The 23231-nt window shown below is 39.2% G+C and overlaps 2 protein-coding genes across 3 annotated transcripts in view; one reads left to right on the forward strand and one right to left on the reverse strand.

Annotated features, from left to right (window-relative positions):
• DOP1A (DOP1 leucine zipper like protein A) overlaps positions 1 to 1138 on the forward strand; it is a 100423-nt gene extending 99285 nt beyond the window's left edge. For both annotated transcript variants that reach the window (XM_039249753.1, XM_039249754.1), the window contains one exon: positions 535 to 1138. In XM_039249753.1, the coding sequence (XP_039105684.1) occupies positions 535 to 840 (306 nt within the window). In that variant the 3' untranslated portion in view covers positions 841 to 1138. The remainder of the gene's footprint in view (positions 1 to 534) is intronic.
• Positions 1139 to 1567: 429 nt separating this feature from the next.
• On the reverse strand, positions 1568 to 23166 carry PGM3 (phosphoglucomutase 3). The gene is made up of 13 exons (XM_039249756.1): positions 23060 to 23166; positions 21301 to 21514; positions 19689 to 19873; positions 17802 to 17869; positions 13525 to 13658; positions 12419 to 12614; positions 10029 to 10186; positions 9394 to 9477; positions 6741 to 6839; positions 5008 to 5124; positions 4213 to 4335; positions 3002 to 3175; positions 1568 to 1940 (listed from the first exon to the last, which is right to left on the reverse strand). The coding sequence occupies exons 2-13, from the start codon at positions 21502 to 21504 to the stop codon at positions 1863 to 1865; spliced, it is 1620 nt and encodes a 539-aa protein (XP_039105687.1). The 5' UTR covers positions 21505 to 21514; positions 23060 to 23166; the 3' UTR covers positions 1568 to 1862.
• Positions 23167 to 23231: the final 65 nt, after the last annotated feature.

Here is a 23231-nt window from a genome sequence, read left to right on the forward strand (position 1 = left end):
CTCCTGAGTGCTCTTTTTCCTTTCTCTTGTACAGACAATAATTATTCCCTCTGAACCCTGCTACCATCTTGTGGCAATAAGTTTAAGCCATTTGGCTATAAGGGAATTAACTGATTACTAACGGTGAAATGTAGACGACTTTTTTTGTCTCTTCCTAACTCTCTTCTGCAGTCACCTTGTGATTAAGTCCTTGGTTACATTAGTGGGAGTCCAGAAATCTGGGAGCTTTTTGAGTATATGCAAAGCACAACATAAATTTTTAATATGTGACTTTCCCTCTCCAAAACCGATTCTGCTAACTAAGCTTACCGGTGCACTCCAGTTGGAAAATATTACTATAGTGTTGGACCCCTCTATCTACACTTACTAATTGGCAGTAAAACGCTTCAGTTAGAAGCAAGATTTTAATCAAATCTGGAATGGACCCTTGATGTCATCATTTGTATTTGTTAACTGTTGCTGATGTTCACACCCTTTTAAATTTTCTCATGTACTCTATCGTCTATAATAACAATTCCCTTTGTGTTTTTACAGAAGAATCCAGAGGAAGACAACTCAGGGAGAACGTTGGGTTGGGAGCCAGGGCACTTGCTGCTTACCATCTGCACCGTGCGCAGTATTGAGCAGCTGCTGCCATTCTTCAATGTACTCAGCCAAGTCTTCAACAGCAAAGTCACCAGCCGATGTGTAGGACACTCAGGGAGCCCCATCCTCTACTCAAACACCTTCCCTAATAAGGACATGAAACTGGAAAACCACAAACCATTTTCCAGCAAAGCCAGGCAAAAAATAGAAGAAATGGTAGAAAAAGATTTTCTGGAAGGGGTCATAAAAACTTGAAGCACCGCAGGTGGTCCCATTTAGTTAAATGTAAATGTAATTATTTAAGACAAACACTGCTCTGAGTTGTATAGTTTTTTCTTTTTTTGTATGTAACAAAACACATTTCAGGTTGTATTTAATTTAAATATTTGTAAATAAGAGCAAATGTCTGAATGTGGCCTGAATCAAGTTTAAATATTGTTGGCTCATATTGATTATGGTGCCTAAGAGAGATCTATATATACACATATAGTCCCAGTGTTTTATTGTCCTGAGTTGTCTTAAACCTGCAAAATACACACTGCACATTTTTGGCTATTGGTTTCAAGCTTTGTTTAATTTAGATTTGCTGGGATCTTCTTTCCATTCTTAACCACATTCCAGTATCAGAATGGTGGCTCTTCTCTGTAGCGGCTTGGTCAAGTGTGACAGTTAGTGTCCTCCCACATACCTCCACTAAGAGGAATAGAGAGAGAGTAACTGAAGCTGGCCCCTGCATCCTCATAAATGTAGCATGAGCATCTCCACCTGAGTACAGAGTAGAGATGTACAGCTTCATGTCACATCCTCGAACTCCTGGTGATGTTAATCAGTGAGGTAAGTCATTTAAGAATCATTCTAAATTCTGTTTTGGAAAAATTGGTTGTGTAAAGTCTTCTCCACCCTCCCCATGTGTATCAACAATGGTGAATCCTTCAAAACAACAATCACAGTTAGGTAATGGCGATGGAAAAGACATTCCAAGGAGTTGGTAATAAGGTTTAATTTTCCAGCAGCCTTCATGAATTATAAAGTCATTGATCAAGCCCCCAGCACTTTACATTAGTGAAACTGAAATTCGATTTAAGTCTCAGTCTATTTCTAAATAACTGTGGTAGTGTTTAAGAAAATCAGATCTAGGAACAGTCTAGTAAAGTGCATCGTAAACATGATTACAAATGTGTCTCAACCTGTCACAATAATGGCAGTACTATTATTTTGTAAAAACTTTTTAAAAATCGAGTTTGTCATGAATACAAAAATTATCTTCAGAAACCTGGTTAGGGTGTTTCTCCAACTCCTCCAGCCAGCTCAAATACTGCCAAGCTCACTGCACGTGCAAGGCTATCCGCATTTTCCTGCAAAGGTTGATACAAAAGGAGATTAGAGGAGAAAGAGAGCATCGGTCGGGTAACTTACAACTCTGAGGGAAGGGAAGAGAACTAGCTTTGTCTCACTAGCATACTCAAATGAAAAATTTTCTTTTTTTCACCTTTCAGTAACAAATCCCAAAACTCTTAAATAAATGGAAAACTCAAATTCTTCCAAGTCTGGTGAGTTCTTGGTTAAATCAAATCCGATTGTAAAATTAGTTATCATTCCAAAATTGTGAATAAATTCAATAAAACCTAGTCCTTAAAAGCTGAGCCACAACTGGCCTAAGAGTAAGTAACCATTAAGGTCCCAGATGGCCTCTCCATCCACCAGAAATTTCTATTCTCTATATTCTGGGATGGCCTAAGCTTGTGCCAAAAAGCTGCCAGCTCCCTTATAAGTGCCTATTCAACCCACTCTAGACTGCCTCAGCTGTGCAAACACCTATCAAGCGTTTAAGAGTACAAGAGTGTGTGAAGAGGGCAACATTTAAAAATCCAGAACATGAAGTCTTGACCCTCTTAGGAGAAGAGCAGAGACACAGAGCAAGGCTGTTTAAAGGAAATTAATTTGAGAAACAAATCAAAAGTCTGGAGACAAAGATGAATTTCAGTCAACCTGGATGATGGTACCAGTTAACTTAGACAAGTACCTCAAAGCCTGTTGTTTTCATAAAGCAACAGGATTATGTTTTTAAAGGAGGAAAAAAAGGATCATCCACTTCAGGCCACAGAAGCTTAACACATGGCAAAGTATCTATTGATTATTCATGCCATAGTTAGACACAGGACACATTCAGTAAATCTAGAATAAAAAGAAAAGTATTTGGGGGAAATAAACTATGTTGGTCTAATTTTGTTCAACTAACTACTGATGAAAGTAACCTTAAAGTCTTAATATGAACCTAAAAATCTCCATAAACAATTATCACAGTGAGACTGCAACACTACTCAAATGATTTTCTTTTCTCTCCTACTACCACCCCTGCTACCCATGGTATCAGACTCTTCCTGCACATTTTTTCGATAGGAGCATCCCAGCTTACCTGCGAGTCTGCTTCTGCATATACTCGGACTATATCTTCTGTACCAGAAGGCCGGACAAAAGCGCGGGAAAGCTTGTACTTCTTCACCAGGTCATTGATTGCCTCCTGTAGTCCTGAAGGTGTAACTACTCGTCTTTCAGCATCAGTGGTGCTAATAACTTGCCTGTCTGCAACCTGTGCACAAGCATTTTGTATTTGTTACTACCTAAGCCTAACCTGTCCAACAGAATTCCCACCAAAGACTGAACATTTCGATGGTAACACACCTACATTTCAGCTTATCATATCACAGTAGGTACCAGAATAAGCACAGAATGCAACTACATAAAAATAAAATTTTAATTGCTGCCAAAATCAGGGTTATTAATTTCAGTTGTAACTTCTTTAGACTCTAAAGAATTACCTTTAGCAAAACCAGGCAACATTTCCAGTCTTACAGTTACCACTAAAATAGTAGCCAGGAAGTACTGTATGACTCAAGTTGCAGATCAAATAACTGTCACTGATCAAAAACTAAGTATTTTTATAAACTGTTGAAAGCAGCAACCTATTATTATGTAAGAGGATCATGATAAAAAAAAAAATCTCCTAGTTGCCATTTCTGTGACCTCAGGCTTTACTACCTCTAATTGCCTTTCACAGATTCTGTTGGTGAGTATATACACTGGTATAAATCTGTACAGAATTCAATTAGCATTTATATGAACTGCCTTTAAAAAATTTCTCTCCTTTTGAGCCCACAGATCCTACTTCTCAGCATCTAGCCCCAGGAAGTTCTGTGTGACCCAAGAATAATGCAAAGGAACTGTTTTCACTTGCAGTAAGAGGCTAGCAGGATTGCTTCAAAATAACAGGGGGCCCTGGAAAGCAGTGAAGGACAATAGCGGAAATCTGGAGAAGCTGAGCACATAGTGGTTTCATTTTTTTGTTCTCTCCACGTTTATATCTGTTTTAAATTTTCCATAATAAAAATTTTATTATATATAATGATAATATGTACCACTTTTTCTTTTCAAGTCTGTAAACTGAATACTTCTCAAACATTTGACTGGTTAAGAGTTAAGATGTGGGAAAACAGGACCTAAAGCATTTTCTATAAAATCTATACGTACACAATGAAATATGACACATAATATCTTTATAAAGAGATCGGAGACAATACATTTTTGTTAATTTTCAGAAAAGAAGTAGTTTTAAGATATTGCTCAGACCTTAACTTTGAGCTGTCTGTTTGGAAGATCCGTATAAAGAGCATCCCACTGTTGTATAGTCAAGTCCTTCAGAGTCAAGATTGCCTCAATCACCAGCATGTCAGAAATAGCATCACCAGCCGTCTACAAGACACAATGAAAAAGTACTCTTGGATATGAATGCTCTTAGGAAAAAAAGCATCCTGTGCTGCTTCTCCACCTTTACACAGGGTTATGAAACTGGAGTGTGTGTGTGTGGAGAAATAAAAGGGAAGATCGCAATGAGTTATACAAAGAATACTGAAACCAGCTCTTGAGAAACTTGCCCTTACTCTTCCTCCTTATCTATAAAAGTAGACTGGATAACTTTGTTTCTTCACTTACGAAATGGGAATTATAATAACCCCTCTCCCTGGGTTACTGCAAGGATGACCCAGAGGTATGTTAAGTGCCTAGTGCAAGATACTCAAATACTCGGTCGCTTTTCCCGGTCCTGCTCTTTGCTTCCTCTGCCATATTGGAGACTCCAATCTCAACGATTCAACACGGATTACACAGACTCAGTAGCTGACTGAATCTTTTGAATCTAGATGGAAGCTACTCATTATGCTTACAAGTTTTCATCATAAGTTATAGGGGGAAGGAAGCACACCAGTATTCTGTCACTGCATTTCAGTGTCCATCTCAACGTATATACCACTGTGGCAAGAAAGCTGCCAGGACTTTTCCACTTTAATTTTGTATACAACATACGGTTCTGTCTACCTTACGAATAATGGTAAAGTAACCAAAAGCCCACCACCCTCCAGCTCTGACCTGGTTAAACAAGTCAATAACGTTTTCAAGCATCTTAGCAGCAGCTTTCCTTTTCTCATCTTCTAATTCTTTTGCTAGTTGTCTTATCTTTGTTTCGGCAGCTTTACTAAACAGTACCTGCAAGGAAAGCATAAAACACACAAGGACAAAACACTCTCTCCGTGGTCCAGTCATTCAAGTTAAACCACTTTTGAAAGTCTCAATGAATCTAGAAAAACTGAAGGGAAAAATAATGGCAGTCTTACAATGTAAGAAACTGACAAGATCAAATCAGAACCCAAAAGATACTAGTTGGGGCAGGAAAATCTTTTATGGATTAAAGAGCTGGTTATCAAAACAAAGAGCTGATTACAAAGAAAATACCACTCTGACAGAAGCAAATGATGATGAGTATATTATGTTTGCCCCTCCACCCGCTAAATTCGTTCTGTGCAACCAGATTCTTTAAGCCTATCTGTATCTGTTTAACTTGGGAGAATATAATAAATTCAACATAACTAGTAGTTTTCTTCTCCTAAATTTGGAAGGATATAAGCTAAAGAAGAAAGAGTTCATCATATTTATATTATGGCAAAGAGTACCATGGATATTATGTACATCATGTTCAAGATCCAGGTCACTTCAAAATGCGTGGCTCAACACTATAGTCAGCACTTGATGAAATGACATGTTTGTTGGTAAACTAGAATACACTCTGGTCACTCTCTCTGCTGGAACACAGCCACATGCACTCCCTTAACCTACACCAGCAGAGCTGATAGGTGCAATAGAGACCTCACAGGCCAAAAGTCTATTCTCTGCCCTTTAAAATCATTTATCAACACTGCCTTAATTATATCACTGAAGTTATATTTTATCTGCATTTCCTAAGACATTATTATTTTTCTTATGATCAAGGCCTCTAGAAGCCAGTTCAGAATTAATGAAAATAATCTGCCCTCCTAGGAAACATTTTCTGTTGGGCCACCTCCAATCTATTTATGAAATGAGGTGTGGCATAAAAATGTTTTTAAAAATCTGACCTTCTGAATATACCAAAAACCACTCAGTACACTTCAAAATGGTGAATTTTAAGGCATATGAACTCTATCTCAAAAAATTATTTAAACATTCACCTACAAAACACCATAAAACTTTTATATGCTTATTGCTAATTACACTCATTTCTAGTTCATAACTTAATTCTCAAGCATTCCAACACTTTTCAATTTACCACGGCTACTGAACTTTCCTTTTACCACCTATGGCCAGTTCAACGAAAAGATTTTAAATGACATAATCTGCTTGTAAGAAAATTAAGAACTGCTTATTTTCTTCTTTAAGAAACTATAAAAACAGGTGCCTGGTGGCTCAGTTAAGCATCCAACTCCTGATTTTGGCTCAGGTCATGATCTCACAGTGCCCCACTTTGTGCTTCATGCTGAGCATGGACCTGCTTGGGATTCTCTTTCCCTCTCCCTCTGCCCCTCCCCTGCTCGTGCTCTCAAAAAACACAAAACAAAACAAAAAAAAAACCTCTAAGAACAAATTAGTATTATCTGTTCACACTCAAAGACCGTTAACAATCTAAAAACCAGTTTCAGCACACATAAGAAGATATTAAGTTAACCCAATCTTACTCTACCAACATACGGATCATTTCAACAAAGGGGGGATGTTAACCTATTACTACTCAGAATTCCCATCATTAAAAAAAGTCCAGCTAAAACTGGTTGTAACTGAAGAGAACTTACTGTGCCATGCCCATTTGCTTCAAAATAAACTCCAATGTCAAACTCTTGAGCCTTGTGGTGCAAATGTTTGACACCAGTTTTAGTGCAACAGACAGGTACCTATGAAACATATTTAAAGAAACACAACAGCAGTTATTCAATCAGCAAATATATATTATATACCTATTCTCCCAAGGATACAAGAGGGAACAAACCCCCTGGAGTTATCTAGTGAGGAAGACAATTAAGGAATTAAAATACCAAGTGCTAAGTATTAGTAATGGAGAGAGAAGGCACTATAGAAACCCACAACCAAGTGAAAAAGCAAGGCAAGAGAGCTGAGGGACAGGGTCCCCTGATAAGATAATGAAAGATTGTAAGTGGGGGAGTGACATGATCTAATTATTTAGAAAGCTCCATTAGCTACAATGTGGAGAATGGCTTACAGTAGAGGTCTGCAAGCTTTACTAGAAAAGGACATATAATAAGTATTTCAAGATTTACAGACCGTATGATTTCTTTCACAATTGCTCACTTCTGCCACTAGTGTGAACAACCACAGAAGATACAGAAACAAATGAGCATGACTGTATTCCAATAAAACTATTCTAAAACACGTGGCAGGCTGGATTTGGTCCACAGGCCAGTTTCTTAACCCCTGGCTTAGGAGGTTAAAAGACATTGGTTAGGAGGTTTCTAGGATTAATTCCATTAAGAAACTATGATGGTTGGACTAGCAACACTGGGAAGCCTAAGTCTAAGATGGATCTGAGAGAGATGAATGGTTAATAAGTCTAATAGTGGCAAATTGCAAAAGAGATCAAGATCAAATAAGACTGGCAACTGACTGGCTTTAGAAGACCTCAGGAAAGGTTAGAGCTAAAAATATTTAATTCATCCATAGGAGAATGGGTTGAGTAAGTTTTTGTTGTATTTGTTTCTTAAACAGGGTATCTTACCTATAAAAATTTTAACACCGAAAAGAAATACTAAAATGATAACCCAAATACTGAGAATCCCTGTTAAATGGTAGGCAACTGGGCCCCAAAGGAGTCCCTTGAGTGTGTTTACTGCAACCTTATATTTAAATCAGGTCACAAACTAGCAGCCTCCAGATGTGTTTTATTTTGCCTATTTATTTTAAATTTTGAATCAGCTGCCAAGACTTAAGAGAGCAGTAGGAGAGTCACATAAAAATTTAGATTTTCAGCTTTTCTTGAAGAATCTAAATGTGACAGCAGCTGGCCTGTCTGGACACTCTTCCTCGTCCTCATCCACCTGCTGTACTTTTTCACTTCACTTATCCAGATTCAACAAGAATTGGACTTTGCCACCCTTGCTTTAAAAAAAAAAGTGAAAAAGCAACAGAAACTAGTAAAATGCAGGAATTTGCAAAGGGATGCACAAAAGTTGGAAAATACAGTAGCTAGTGAGAAAGAGTAAAGGCAAATAGACCTAATTTTGGCCATGGACACTCCAACTCATAGAGCAGGCGATGGGGTACAGGAGATGGTTAATCACCTGGTGGATGTTGGGGAAAAAAATCAGAAATAAAACCTCCTACCAACCCAAACAACTTTCTCACTAAAGATTAAGAAAATAGTTTTAATTACTGACTACACATCAAAGCTATATGGTGAGGCACACCACAGGCAATCTGTTAAGAACTATAGACAGAAATCTCACCCTTTTATAATACATATAATACTTTCATAAACTAGTAACAAATTCTATCCCTGAACAAACTTTTCCTGTGCTCCTGAAGAGGTCCTACCCTTGGACACGTCTGGAACATTCCTCTCAGCAAGAATCTCCTACCTTCAATAACTGGTCTAACTCCTCACCCTGTACCACCCTCCAGCTAATACCTAACCAGCCTGGCCTGTCTTCAGCAGGAGTCCTGTAAGGTATGTTCAGTCAGAATTCTCCCTGATCCCTGAGGACTCCTCAGTAATTTTCCACCCACCAACCCCCTCTCTCGGTCCACCTTGCTCCTTGGCAACAAAATCTCCACGTTTCCTTGTTGTATTAGAAACTGACCCCAGTCTCTCTCCCCAACTGTGAAACCGAAACAACAGTCCCTATGTCTACTGAATATGCCTGCTTCTCAAGAGGACTTTACAGGACCACGTGTCACACATTTTGTTTTAAATTTACCTGATAATTGTGGTGGCAATCGGTGTTTAGTCCTTACCAAAAGAATAATAAAACTTCCTCATATCTCAGTAACAAGTAAATATATGTGGCTGGTTCCAAGATGTAACTAACTTAAACTCTTAGGAGCCTGGGAGACAGGATTCTATTTTCCCTGAAGTTTTTATTTCAATGAGAGAACTCTAGACCCTTAAGAAAAACAGTCCTACTAAACTATAAAACTTGCTTAGCCTTTTAAAAGATGCACATTCATTATAAAGGAGACAGAGAAAGAATTACAAGTTTTCTAAAAGAAATGATTTAAGAAAAGGGAGAGGGGGAGTCTCTTTCCCTTTATGCATCAGGGACAATTTTTTCCCCTATCTTTGATATCTTCCTTTTAAATGGAAAACAGCTCAGCTTCATGTACTACAACACGTTCACTTGTATGCAGGCATTGTTTTCCTCACAGAAATATCTCAGAATAAGATTATTAAGAAGATTATTAAGAAGATACCAGAAAATGGAAATGGTTCAATACCTTCATAACTTCTTCAAGATACCGTGTTGAACTTCCATTTGCATACGCAGTTTGTACAACACCAATATTCAAACTTTCTCCAATCTAGATAAAAACAATGACAATTGCCTTGCCATCAAAAGCAAAAACACTAACCATGAAAGCAAACATATGAGAGTTCTAAAGGATGTCAACATTACCAGCCAGTTTATGCAATAAATGCCTAAAATAAAAATACGTGTATTCCAGAAAAAAACGCTAAAATACTTTTAGGCATTCTTTAAATTCTAAAAGGATTCCTTCCCAAAGGACTGGTGATTTCCTGACCTCTCTCTTTAGTTTTTTTCAATAGAAGTATTTAATGAATTCTTAAAGTATAGCTTTTTCCACATTGTAATAACTACTTCCGTTATATTCTATACTAAAAGCTGGCCTAAGGTTTCCAAAAGAGCAAAGGAGAATAAACCTCTCTCACATTACTAAGCACATTATAACAAAGTAAATACATCTCTCAGAGGATGAGACCTTCTGTTTAAACAAACTTGAGGCTTTGGGAGTGATGATGGAACACTCACTAAAGTGGGACCATTGAGACAATGTCAGTCACCAGTGAGTCTTGTTTCAAAGAGAAGTCAGTCAGTCAAGTCACACCGTACCTCCAACAGGAGCTCTTTAAGGAAACTGCTAATCAGTGTTGCTATCTTGTCTCCATCTATGAGATGAAAGTGACCATCTACATCGAGGTAGTAGTAAACAATTCTGTCTGCATCTCCATCAAAAGAACAGCATCTTTCATTAGACTTCATTTCCATTCCTAGCACACAGAATTTTAAAATGCATTTCAGTCAAAGAAATGGGGATAAAACTCAGATATAAAAAGTTTTTTCTCTTACATTAATTACAAAGGAGAAATATTTCACTAAAGCATGATCATAACTGGCTTTGTGTGTTCCACATAAGCATGTCCACTACCACTTTTCAAGAGGTACTTAAAATTGTCCTTCCAAATAAAAACCAATGTCTTAATCTTTAAGTAGTATACAGGTTTACTGGTAGTTTTTACAGGGCAAATTCTTTCACAGCTAACTAGTAAAGGAGAATTCTATGCTGAAAATTGGTATAATATTAAAATAAAATTCCATTTTATAATCCAGTTGGTTTGGTAAGACAGGTTCCCATAGTTTGGTGAAAGCTACAGATTATTTGTGAATGCAATTTGCCTAGTACTATGATGTCCTTTAAATATAAAAAATAATCAGCAACAGAGGAGATATGTGCTTTATCACAGGTGTGATTTTTCTTTGTTCACACCATCAGTAACAAGAAGCACTTGGTTAAGTTAGAGAGAAGAATTATAACCTGTGAGAGATACATGGCCAATGTAATTTGCATAGGGTTGTCAAAAACCTCAGCAACTGTCACGTCAAACTTATTAGAAGATTTTGCTGTTCCTTAGCCATGACAGCAGCAGGTGGACAAATCCAACATGAGGCTTTCGTGAGGAATATAAGGTTGACTACAAGGCATAACACAAGCTTCAGGAGAAGTAGTGAGGGCCTATGGTTTGGTTCATTCTGTAGCCTTGTGATGCAGGGCCACCAAGCACAATGGTCAAGAAAGAATTCTTGAGGCATTTTATGGTGCAAAAAGGTGACTTTATTACAGCAGTGGACAAGACCCGCAGGCAGAAAGAACTGCACTGGGACTGTGAGAGTGACTGACTATACTGGGGGAGGGGGAGGCAGAGACAACATACATTTCTAAGGCATTTCTGTATGCTAAAAGTGAGGTTTACAGGACCTTGGAATCTTGCTATTGTCAAAATAAGGTTGCATTTAGTCTCTAATAAAACATCAACATCAAGGCAGCCATATGTCCCTTAAGGTACATCACACTCTGCACGTCCCAGGTTCTTATCAGTGCACTGCAATCTGTAAGAATTACTTTTAGCTACATTTCTCTTGCCTTTCTTCTCATCACCTGTGCTTAGACCAAGGGAGAGAAGAGCTCAGTATTTAGTGAATGGATAGATGCAGGACTTAGAACCAAACTGTCAATTCAACAAAAACAAGCAATTCAACAAAAAGGAGTTCAAACTGGTTGGCGAAAGTAAAAATGTAAATGCGTAGTGTAGCGAGGCACAGTAACATAAATGAGAGAGGCAACTGGATGAGGTCCGTGGAGTTCTGAAGAATGCATGTCCTGTCTGAAGGTGGCAGGAGCCACTCCACGGCAGCCGATCACTGCCACATGAGAATGGACATTTTCTAACATCGGGAAAGAGAAGCCGGTGCTTCTAATATTTAAGTAAAACCATGACACATTTAAATGGTGACGAGTAATGCAACACACACACACACACACACACACACACACACACACACACAGCAGACCGAACAGAACACATCTGCAAGTTTGGCCCACCTGCTAACAATTCAGGATTTATAGCACAGCTAAATATAGACCACCTCATAATACAACTACAATCTATGAACAGTCTTCCTCCCAATATACCAACTGGAGAAAACAGATTTTGCAGACAGTTATAATTAAGCCAAGTTGCATTCTCTTTCCATAGTGTGTATAATTCAGGTAAGGTGAAAAATGCTACTTACTATTGCTATCCTTTAGATCAAGGATTCTCAAAGTGTGGTCCCCAAACCTGCACCATTTACAAAGGCTGGGTGCTTGACAAAAATGCAAATTCTTACCCTACACAAATCCTACCCAAACTTACAAAATCAGAAACTCTAGAGCAGAGCCCAGGAATCTGTGCTAACAAGCCCTCCAGGTGATTCTCATGCATACTGAAGTTTAGAGCATACTGCTCTAAAACACCAATTTCTGATTTTGCTTCCGGATACTTCCTACACACTGTAGGAGTCATGTGACTCACAGGCAAAGGGCGTAGACCATGTTTCAAATGGCACAGACAGTAAGGAAATGTCCAGATGTCTAAAGCGGCAGCGCCAGGACTAGCAGCACGACTCAACTCCGTAAGTAAGATTGGTTTCCAAAAACTCTAAAAACACATTTTTCTACATACCCTGTGGAGGTTTCTGATGGCTTTTGACAAAGTCAGCCCCACATAAGTGATTGAGTTTCCCTTTGGTGCCATCATTGAAGAGCTGAACTGACAGCCCCTGGGAAATGTAGTGTTCCATTTCTTTCAGCTTCAGGGCCCCTATGCCATTTGCACAGTCGACCTTAAGTGATCTATATTCATCTTCGCTGCACAAAGCCTTAAAAGGAAAAGATACACGGAAGAAAAATTTCAGGTTATGAAAAAGCAGAACATCAGCACATTTAGGTATATGTAAATATCTTCTATTATTTCAGTTAACTCATCTGTTTTACCTTGGGAAACAAAAGGGTATACACATTCAGATGAAAATTGTAGAAAACCAAAGCAAAATTTAAAGATCTTTAAAATTTTTTGGACACTGACACTAGAACAGTTTCACCAATTAAACACCTTATGGAAATGGAGCTTTATTAAAATTTAGATTCAATTAAACAGGGTCCCTTTTACTACTACTGCCTGTATTACATGACAGGCTTTCAAATGTGGGAATGAGTATAAAGATGGATGAGCAGAATGACGCCTGCCATTTCCTTCACAGCACATAACGCCACTGGGCATGTCTGGGTTTTTCTGTCAGTCTCCTCTCTGGCCCATCCTCACTTGAGAATAAAAATTCTCTAAGAACAAGGGCTCTGTTTTGATTAACAACATACACTCAATATTTGTTGATCAAACTACACCCAGTAAATCCCATCCATGTTTAAGCTGCTAATCTACTCAGGAGAAAAATCTTTCTCAATGGAAGATACCTCAAATATGATGCCAGTAGCATTAACCCTAAGAGCAAATTCATCTAAATGAATACTTCTGTAACCACGAGACACCCACCAGATTTTCTCCCACAATGATCTGAGAATATACTATGTGTACTACGTGTCTTGCCAAGTAAATGACGACAGATAGCAGGACACAAGGGCCAAGCCTCATGGAGCCCTAAAAAGGAAAAGGAAATACACCACATTTTTGGAAAAAGGGGGAGTGATAAGCTATCTACTTAAAATAAATTGTAAAACTGATCTTATTTTATTCATTTGCTTAAACTCTAACCATGTTCAAGAGATTTTTACCTGTTTGGTAAGTTCCATAAAGGCCTTAGAGAGTTTCTGGTAGTAACCTTCGACAGTTGCCTCCCCATATTGGCCACTGGTATTGCGACAGTACACCATGTAGTGTAGCTGGGGTGTTGTTACCAAGCCATAATCTAGAATAGAAATACAAAAAGCAATTTACCACATTTCTTAATTTAAAAAAAAAAGCATTTAAATGGATTCATACCATATGAATTTGAGAGTAACAAATCTTCACAAAAAAGACATCTCAGAAAACACAAAACCATTAACTTTCAAACTATCCAGAAATATGCATAAATATCCACTAAAGTGATTACAACTGCCTGTCACATTATGATGCTGTGATTTATAAGACCCAGGGGTGCCTGGGGGGCTCAGATGACTGAACATCAGACTCTTGATTTTGTGTGTGTGTATGTGTGTCTGCCCATGCACACAGAGGTATGAGCGCTCTCTCTGTCACAAAAATAAATGGACATTTGCTCTTGTCTCCATTCTAGGCAAGCCTTCTAAACCCAAGGATTTCCTTAGTGAAGAGAGCATGAAATTGTCTTTTGTTATGCTAATGAGACATGGAATGCCCCTAGGAAGGGGCTGGTTGCCTGGAGAACCAACCATGTGACTGGAGAACTGGAGCTTTCAGATCTCTCCCATATTCCTGTGGTCCCTCACCCATCCAAGTAGAGGAGAAAAGGGGGGCTAGACTGTGTTCAAACAGCAACAGCCAATCACTTAACTGATAATGCCCATGTAATGAAGCCTTTATTAAAAACCCAAAAGGACAGGGTTTTGGGTTGGTGAAACACGTGGAGACTGGGGAGAGTGGATGCCCAGAGCATGGCAGTTCCGTGCTTCTTCCTACATACCTTGCCCTACACATCTCATCCATCTGGCTGTTCCTGAGTTATAGCCCTTTATAAGAAACCAGTAATCTGCTAAAGTAAAATGTTTATCTTGAGTTCTGTGAGCACTCTAGCAAATTAATCAAACTAAGGAGGGTGTTGTCAGAAGTCCAGATGACTGTAATCTGGAGGAGCAAAGGGGGGGGGGGTAGTCCTGTGGCAGTGCGCCCATAACCTGTGGGATCTGACCCTACTTCTAAGTAGAACATGTCAGAGAATTAAATTAGTTGTTTGGTAGTGTTAGGAAAACACACACACACACACACACACACACACACACTGGACACATACTCAATTCTAAAAGAAATATGAACGCTACTATTAATAATAAAAAATAATCATTTAATATGGACAGGTAACAAAATAGAATATAGAAAAATAATAATTCAGTTCTAGTCCTAGTAACACTGCAAACTATGTAATTCAAATGAACCCTCCCCAAAACCACCAAAAATGCCAGATAAAAAAGAAAAATCTCTTTTTAAAAAGCATTGCTGTGCCAATGCGTTACAGAGGAAATTAGGCCAAAATCTCTAAACCCCCCCAGGTGCAGTAGCCCAGCAAATGCAAGAACTAAACTCTGCCAGAGAAATATGCCTTTACCATAAACCTCAAAAATGACCCACAGATAATTTTCCAAGAAAGACTAAGAACTTATAGTCAGAAATAGTTTTAAACACACAAGAAAAGCACCAAGAACAAGAAACAGAAAAAATAACAGAGATGGACCAGTATCCAGTGAATATTCTGTAACTAAATTCATCACAGATCTTCAAAGTCAAATACAAAAGTTTAGACTAGAGACAAAAGTCATTTAAAAGTTACTGAACCCTGCAGGTCTACAATGGAAGTGGTATTTCATGAAGGCACTTACAAACCTCAGGTGGAAAGAGGTGGAGGAGCTCAAAAAAGTGGATCAGCACTTTACCTAGCTTAATGGAGGTGTATAAGGAGAGGAGAACGATTATTTCAAAAGACTTATTTACTAAAAGATGGAACAAAAGGATTTTGTGACTAATATCAAAATGACCAAATAAACATTTAACAAATGACTATTATATACAGTTAATCAATAAACGACTATTATGTAATTACTCTTCTATTCCACTGATCAACCCAGAAACCTAGAAGCCATTCTTTACAGCTCTAGCCTCATTACGTATCATAAAATCCTTTGAAGTCAATACCTAATTTCAAATTTCTCCATTTCTCTTGCTATCATCACGCTTACGTGAACTAAAGGACAGTCTCTTTTCTTTCTCACAACCTTCCTATCTCTCTCTACATAAAAGCCAGAGTGACTGACTTAAAATGGAAATGTGACCATATTCTCACGCACAAAACCCTTCAATGGAGTTCCAGTGCATTTTGAACAAAACCCAAATCTTTACCACAACCTACAAGGCTTAAAAGGATAGGGCCCCTCACTAACCTGATCTTCTACCAGCTTCCCCTGTTCTCTCTATGCTGCAGCTACATTAACCTTTCACTAAGCTGAAGAGAGAAAGGAGGGAAAGGTGAAAAAAAATTACTCTCGAATTTTTCTAGACTAAAACATTAGAAAAGTTCTAGAGCTAGAATGACAGTGCTGAAAAGGTGAACCATTCTGAGAATGGTACAAACAATAGTTTTAAGCTGGGTGAATCTGGGGTAAGGGCAGACCATTGCAGACCTGAGACTTGTCAGGGGTCATGGAATCCACTTAGTAAGGCACAACCAACATTTCTGTATTTTTTAAAAATAAACCAGATGAACGCATGTCATGCAGTATGGGTATTATTTATTGATGCTCTTGTGTCACTTATACACAAGAGTACATATACACACATTATGATGCAAAATGGGTTTCTGACTATAAGCTGTAATTGGCATGAAATAGACCACCAGTTGTACATAGTAGGCAATCAAAAATGTCTGAACTACTAAGTGAGGAATTAAGCTGTACACAGCTGGAACTATGGCAGTAAAGATGATCATTCAGCAAGCAGAATGAAAGAAATAAGGAATGCCCATATTGAGAGAGCCTGCACAGAAGACCAGTAAGGAACAGTGGCCAAGGAAGTAGAAGCTTAAAGAAAGAAAGGAGGAAGTCACAGTTGAGTTACCAAGACAGAAACTAAAATAAAAACTTCAAAATATAAATTCTGGAAATAATTTTTAGGTCACAGATCCCTTTGAGTATCTATCTGACAAAAACAAAGAATCCCCTACCTAAAAAAGTGCACGTACAGGTAACACTCTCCGCACTGTACCAAGAACACTCTGTCACCAGGTCCCTACAGCTTAACCAAACACTTCCCAGGAAGTCCTGGGCCCCAGGCTAAAAATCCCTACTTTATAAATTTTTTTTAATGTTTATTTTTGAGAGAGAGAGAGAGAGAGAGACACACACACACACACACACACACACAGAGAAAGTGGGGGAGGGGCAGAGGGCACAGGAGACAGAATCCAAAGCAGGCTCCAGGCCCCAAGCTGCCAGCACAGAGGCCAATGAAGGGCTCGAACCCACGAACCACGAGGTCATGACTCGAACCAAAGTCAGATGCCCAACCAACTGAGCCACCCAGGGGCCCCAAGCATCTCCACTTTTTAATAGCCATTGGATTTGGCAATTAGAATTCAGATGAGCATTGAGAGAAACATTTCACTGGAGGGACCAGGATGGAGACTTTGCCTGTGGGGAGGTAAGTAATGACTAGAAAAGCAGAGAAGTAAGCCAAGGCAAGCTCTTGGAATTACTCTGAGGAAAGGGCACAGAGGAGCTAGAAAGGAGGTCGGACAGGTCAAGAGAAGATATTTTAAATGAGAAACTAGGAAGACACTAGGGAAATTCACCTCCAAGCACAATGGAGTCACTGCATTCACAAGGGGCATGATCGGTGATGTGAGAAGAGGATTCTAGCCTCCATTCTATGGCATGTAATCCTTCTTCATTTGATAAGACAGGAAAAACCACCTGTCAAAACTTAAAATCATGATAAGTAGGCCAAAGAGACTCTGCATCACGATTTGATAGGTTAACAGCTGATTCCACATGTGATCAGCTATTAGGGAATACTGACAAGCTCCCCAGAATGAACTTGAAGATGTTCCAAAGGAAAGTCAGGAAATTTGGCCTTACTGAAGTACAGGAAATTAAGATCGGTATTTCTTACACATAATCTCCTAGAGGTAAAACAAAATAGGCACACCCAGAAAAAATTTTTTGTAATTTTTTAAATTTAAAAAGCTAGTATTTAATACTTAGGAGTTCATTTTTTAAAGACTTTTTTATCCATTTTCAAACTTTTCTAAAATATTACTACTTTTGCAACTTTTAAAAAGTTTTTAAAGATTAACTTTAATTTACAACTCAGGATAGCTACATACCATGGAATTGACCTTCTAAAACAGTCACGCCATCTATTACAGACTGTGAAAGTTTCTCACTGGAGGGCCTAGAAAAAAAAAGGACGAAAGTAACACATCCCATCCTGAAACTAAGAGTTACTAGTTTTGAAAGCAAATACAGAAATTATGTGCTACATATTTCAGAATAATAAGAAACCTGTCAAGTCTGAAAACACTGAAAAGAGGATATGGGTAAAGCATAAGCATTTTGCAGCAGCCTTTCACAGTACATTTCTTGGCAAGAGTTTGGTTTTTAAACAAATATAGAAAACAGATACAAAAATACCCTGATTACACTATCCCCAAACACACTGTCAAGTTTAACTGTAACAATATATACATTACCCAGGGACAGTAGCAATAAATACTGAATTGAAACAGTGTGCATTATGCAGTACTGGGGAGTAAACCACCAAGAATACACAACCTAGTTTTCATTTATCAATCTGAAATAATTACATAAATGCCTTGTTGAAAACAATGTTATGTATCACCCAAAGGAGTTAACTGGTACGAGGTGATTATATGTGGGATGGCTTTACTATGGGATAATCATTTGTTTCAGATCATAAATCATTAGGCTATTTCTGATACCTATAAATCCACAGTCAATGGTATTTGGAAGTCTCTCTGGTAACACATCAAGAATAAAATACCAGTCTAAGTAAGCCATTAGGACACTGGAAATTTCCTTTAGAAAAAATCTACGGCTAAAACAAGACCTTATATAAAAGAGAATGCTTTGGTTTCAAAGTACACTTTTAATGTAACAAAAGGATCTTTTTGTAAAGGAAAGCAAAAGCTTCCAAATACGACAAATAGTGCCCTCCTGTCCATGGTTTCACCTGCCATGGTTTCAGGTATCTGAGATCAACTGTAGTCTAGAAGCAGATGATCCTCCTTCTAACGTATCATCAGGTCCACAGTAGCCTAATACTATGTCACAACACCTTCATGATTCACCTTACATCCTCTCTCACATGGGCATTTTACCATCACATAGCAACACAAGAAAGAGAAGGTGAGTACAGTACACTAAGGTATTTTGAGAGACAGAGAGAGAGAGAGAGAGAGAGAGAGAGAGAGATGGGGGGAGGGAGAGAGAGACTACATTCACATAACTTATTATAGTATGTTGCTGTAACTGTTCTATTATTCACTGTTGAACTCCTACTGCATTTAACTTGTAAATTAAACTTTATCATAATTACAGATGTACAGGTAAAAACATGGTATATATAGAATTTGGTGCATCCACTGGGGGTCCTGGAATGTATCCGTTGCAGATGGGGGACTGAGGGGCTACTGTATGTAGAAATAATGTAAATTGTTAACATTTCCCAGTGAACTCCAGCATGTGAAAATGATATAAATACATGAAGTAACAATAATGTAGATTATAAGGTCAATCTCTAAAAGTACTGTTACAGGAATGTGTTCTTACTCTACAGGAGAAAATAATAAACCTATAGAAATAAAGGGGTGGAAAGCATTTGTTAAGTACTTCTCTCATGTCAGGAAATAGGTGTTTTGCATACATTAGGTCATGTAATTCTCACAAAAATCCTGTGTTAGGCTTTATCATCAAGATCTTATAGACGGGAATATGGAAACTCTAAGAGGGTAAATAACCTATTCAATTATATAGTGTTAGAGTTGGGGTTCAGACTCCAAAACCCAAGATAAACAGAGAGACTTAGCTCCGGCATCCTACAAAAAAAAAAAAAGGCCAGGTAGGTGGAGGAGCCTCTTAGGGCAGTTCCACATTACTCCATTCTTTCAGTTTGCCACAGGCTCTAAAACTAAAGAAGTAATCACTTATGTGGAGTTCCCAAAGTGGCTTTCACCAGTAACTCTGACGGTCACCTGGTATCTCTGCCAATCACTACAAAGGCATCTTGTTGCAGATTCACAGCTGCTTTCACACTGATGTCCATCAACACTCTTGGCATATCTTGTTCCTCAGCATTTGCCAAACAGGTAGCATGTTCCTCCCAGGATGGTGCCAACATTTCACCCAAAGGATCAACCAACTTTACCCCATTGTCTTCCTTAAAAGAAAAACAAACAATAAGCCATCTGTGTGTATTCAGAAGGGTGAGTTGAGGAACCAAACTCAAGCCGTTTTCCCCTAAAAAAGACACTGATGGCTGAACGCCTTCACCAGTGACCAGTACGGAATGCCAGGCACTGGACTAGGTATTTTATATAAATTCTTATGACACAAATCAATTTTATTAACAATCCTATTATTATTTCGATCTTACTTTGAGAAAACTGAGATTCAGATCAAGTAATCTGCTTATGTTCATACAGCTAATAAGTGTCAGTGCTGGCATTAAAATATCAAGTCTATATTACTCTTAAGCCCAACAGCCATTATGCTACACTAGCTTTTTTAAAAGGTTGACATCTGTGCATTCACCACCCATCACACAACCAGGGCACAAATGGAGCAGAATGAGGGCACCGAGAGATCTTCCCCACGAGGACTCTGCACTCTAAGAACATACTGGTCAATATGTCAACCAGTGGGTGACAGACAGAAGCTGAAAATGGGCTCCCCATTCTGTTCTGCTCAAATTTCTGGGAAGAAATACACTGTAGTTCAGAGTGAATGCCAATGGAAGGAAACAGCTCAGTATTGTTTTAAGAAGTACTTCTGGAACTAGCAATTGGGGCTTCAGCCCACAAGTTAATCAATTATGGTGATTTAGACATTCACACACACAGTTATAGTGATCCACATTTACAAGTTGGACAAGCAATGTCTTCTTGTGTGGAGGGAAGAGGGGGTTATAATCCTTCACAGACCTGTTGAAACTTGCTGCAAATTGATCTACAAAGGCAAAAATCTCATGCCCTTGCAAACAAACATATTACTCAAACCATGTATTAGTGAGCTATAGGCAGTACAAAAGAGACTATGTCAAAAGGAATACTTTAATAACAAAGAAATTTAATTGTCATAACACTACAACCCTTAGACCTCATCAATGACCTGCCCAAAGCTCACTTTTGTGTACCTGGAGCCACCCATTTGGCTGTTCATTCAGAACAGGAAGCTATTCCCTACTAGAAAAAACTGTTCTAAAAAAGGTTCAAAACGTTCTGAATCTTTTCAAATGTCTGCCCTTCCCCCATCTTGGCTCCAATCTCTCTACTCCCTACTAAATTAACAGAAGTAATGCTTTTTGTTACTAACACTGTCTCAATACAACTAACTTGGAAGGACATTCTATTATATCACTAACATGAACACAGTCCAAGAAATGAGTCTCATTTCACTCTCTCCACACCCTCTACAGAGTCATGAGCTAAATCACCACTCATTAAGAAAAAGCCATTTCAAATCCAAAGGCACATAACGAGCACACACATTCCTACAATTAATTTGTACTTTTGGTCAAATTGCTCAGCCACTGAGATGTGTTCTTGTAAATAAAGATTTACTTTAATGGAGCACTAAAAAAATTACCTCAGGATTATGTGATGCTGTTACCATGACTCCTATCGTAGATTTTGTCTGTTTTGACCTCAGGACAGCTAATAATCCCATGCGAAACATGACATGATCAAGATGTTCTGCTTTCGTTCGAAAGCCAGCAGTCCCATATTGAAGAATGAGTCCACTGGGCTTGGCGTGTAATGCGGAGTATTCTGCAATCGCATGTAAATCCATGTCTACAAAACTAAGGAATATTTTTCAGGCATAAGAAAATTTTCAAGGACCATCTGCTTCAAAAGCTGCCACCCTAGACTAATAGGTCTGCCTCATTCTGAATGGCCACAAAGAATGTTTGAGAAAGAATGGCAGAGTAAGTCCTGGGGGTAGGCATTACCTAGAAGACCCTCCCCAACTTGTATCTTCCACTCGAGGGCAGACAGCCGACTGTGCCCTCAACTCCTCTCTCATTTTGGCGCCAGGACTATTCCTGGACCCAGGGCAAACTTAAAACTTAAAATGGTCTACTCTCAAGTAAAATGAAGAATCCACACATAGATTCGTAGACTCCTACAAGATCAAAGATTACCTCATTTCATAAAAGGAGAAACTTAAGTCTGGACCTCAGTTAAGTAACATAACTATACGAGGGTAGCTGGTGACAGACTGAAGCCCAAGGTCATAATGTCAAAATGGACTGGGACTACCTATCCAAACTATCTGGGAAATCTGCGTGGTTCTTTTGTTATTCCTCCCACGCCACAGAGACATACTCCCAGAGGAAAAGCAAAGGGCAACAGCCTCCTCTCCAAGACTGCCCAGACCTCCTCATATATACTTTGCAGTGGATTTTTTTCTATTTCCATTAACAGAGGACCAGGACACCCTTCTAAATTAAGCTCTGGAAGTAAAAACATCTTCTTTTTACCTTCAATTTTAAACACTGGCCCTGAGCCCACTAGTACTTCCTTCTCTGGGATACTACAATTTTACCTGGAACCTGGGGTTTCCAACCCCAGTTGTATATACTATTCACTTCCCGAGTCTGTCACATTCCCAGTTAGCCCAGAGATGAATAGCAGCCCTGTCTTACTTGCTTTACTGTCCTTGGATGGTTAATGACCAAAAGTTAAAGAAAATGGTAAAAAATCTTTGCTTTTGTTCCACTGGAACAAGCTGGTATTGAGCAAGCTGATACAGTTTCGTCCAAAGCTGTCAAATGTTTTTCACAGGCAAGAATATATTTGGTTAAAAACTGACCACTCGGTAGTATACCATGATTATTCATAAGGGCGTAAACCAGTCCTGTTAAATCCAGAAAATCTTTTTAAAAGAAAAAAAAAAAAAAAAAGATAAAATGCTTCCACCCATCAATGAGTTTTCGGTCCTAAAACTACGTTCAGTGAGTAGTGCGAACGCTTTTTTTCAAAGTACTTACAGGTCCAAACAGTAACCACTCTTAAAAAAAGTTGAGAGCATTCCCCTTCCTCCATTCAATTATCAACGCGGGTTTGTTCCGCCTTCCTCCCAGCCCCCAAACCGCCGCATGTTTTCCGGCTCTCAATCACGAGTTCCACCCTCCCCTCGCCACGCCGCACCACCCCCGAGGCCCCTGGACCAGAATGCCCAGGGACACGAGACCCTTGGGGAGCTCTGGAGGCGCCTGGGCGGGGGTGTCCCGCTCACGGTCTGTGGGTCAGCCCGCTAGCTGGCCCACTAGGCCTTCAGTAGGCCGAACCCCTACGGACTGGAGAGTCCCCTCTCGCCACCAAGCCTAAGGGTCCCCGCTCACCTCTGCCTGGAGACGCCCCCTCACCTCCACTTAGCCCAGCCGCTTCCCCGCGCGGCGCCTCCAACCTGACTGAAGCTCTCGGAACCCGCAGACGTGGCCCTGCGTGACTTCCGTCCCACCGCCACGCCCCCCAGCCAATCACGGCGTGGGAGGGTCCCCTGGCCCCGCCTCC

This window comes from Hyaena hyaena, unplaced genomic scaffold, assembly GCF_003009895.1.
Source record: "Hyaena hyaena isolate Hyena2069 unplaced genomic scaffold, ASM300989v1 scaffold_344, whole genome shotgun sequence".
NCBI classification, from domain to species: domain Eukaryota; kingdom Metazoa; phylum Chordata; class Mammalia; order Carnivora; family Hyaenidae; genus Hyaena; species Hyaena hyaena.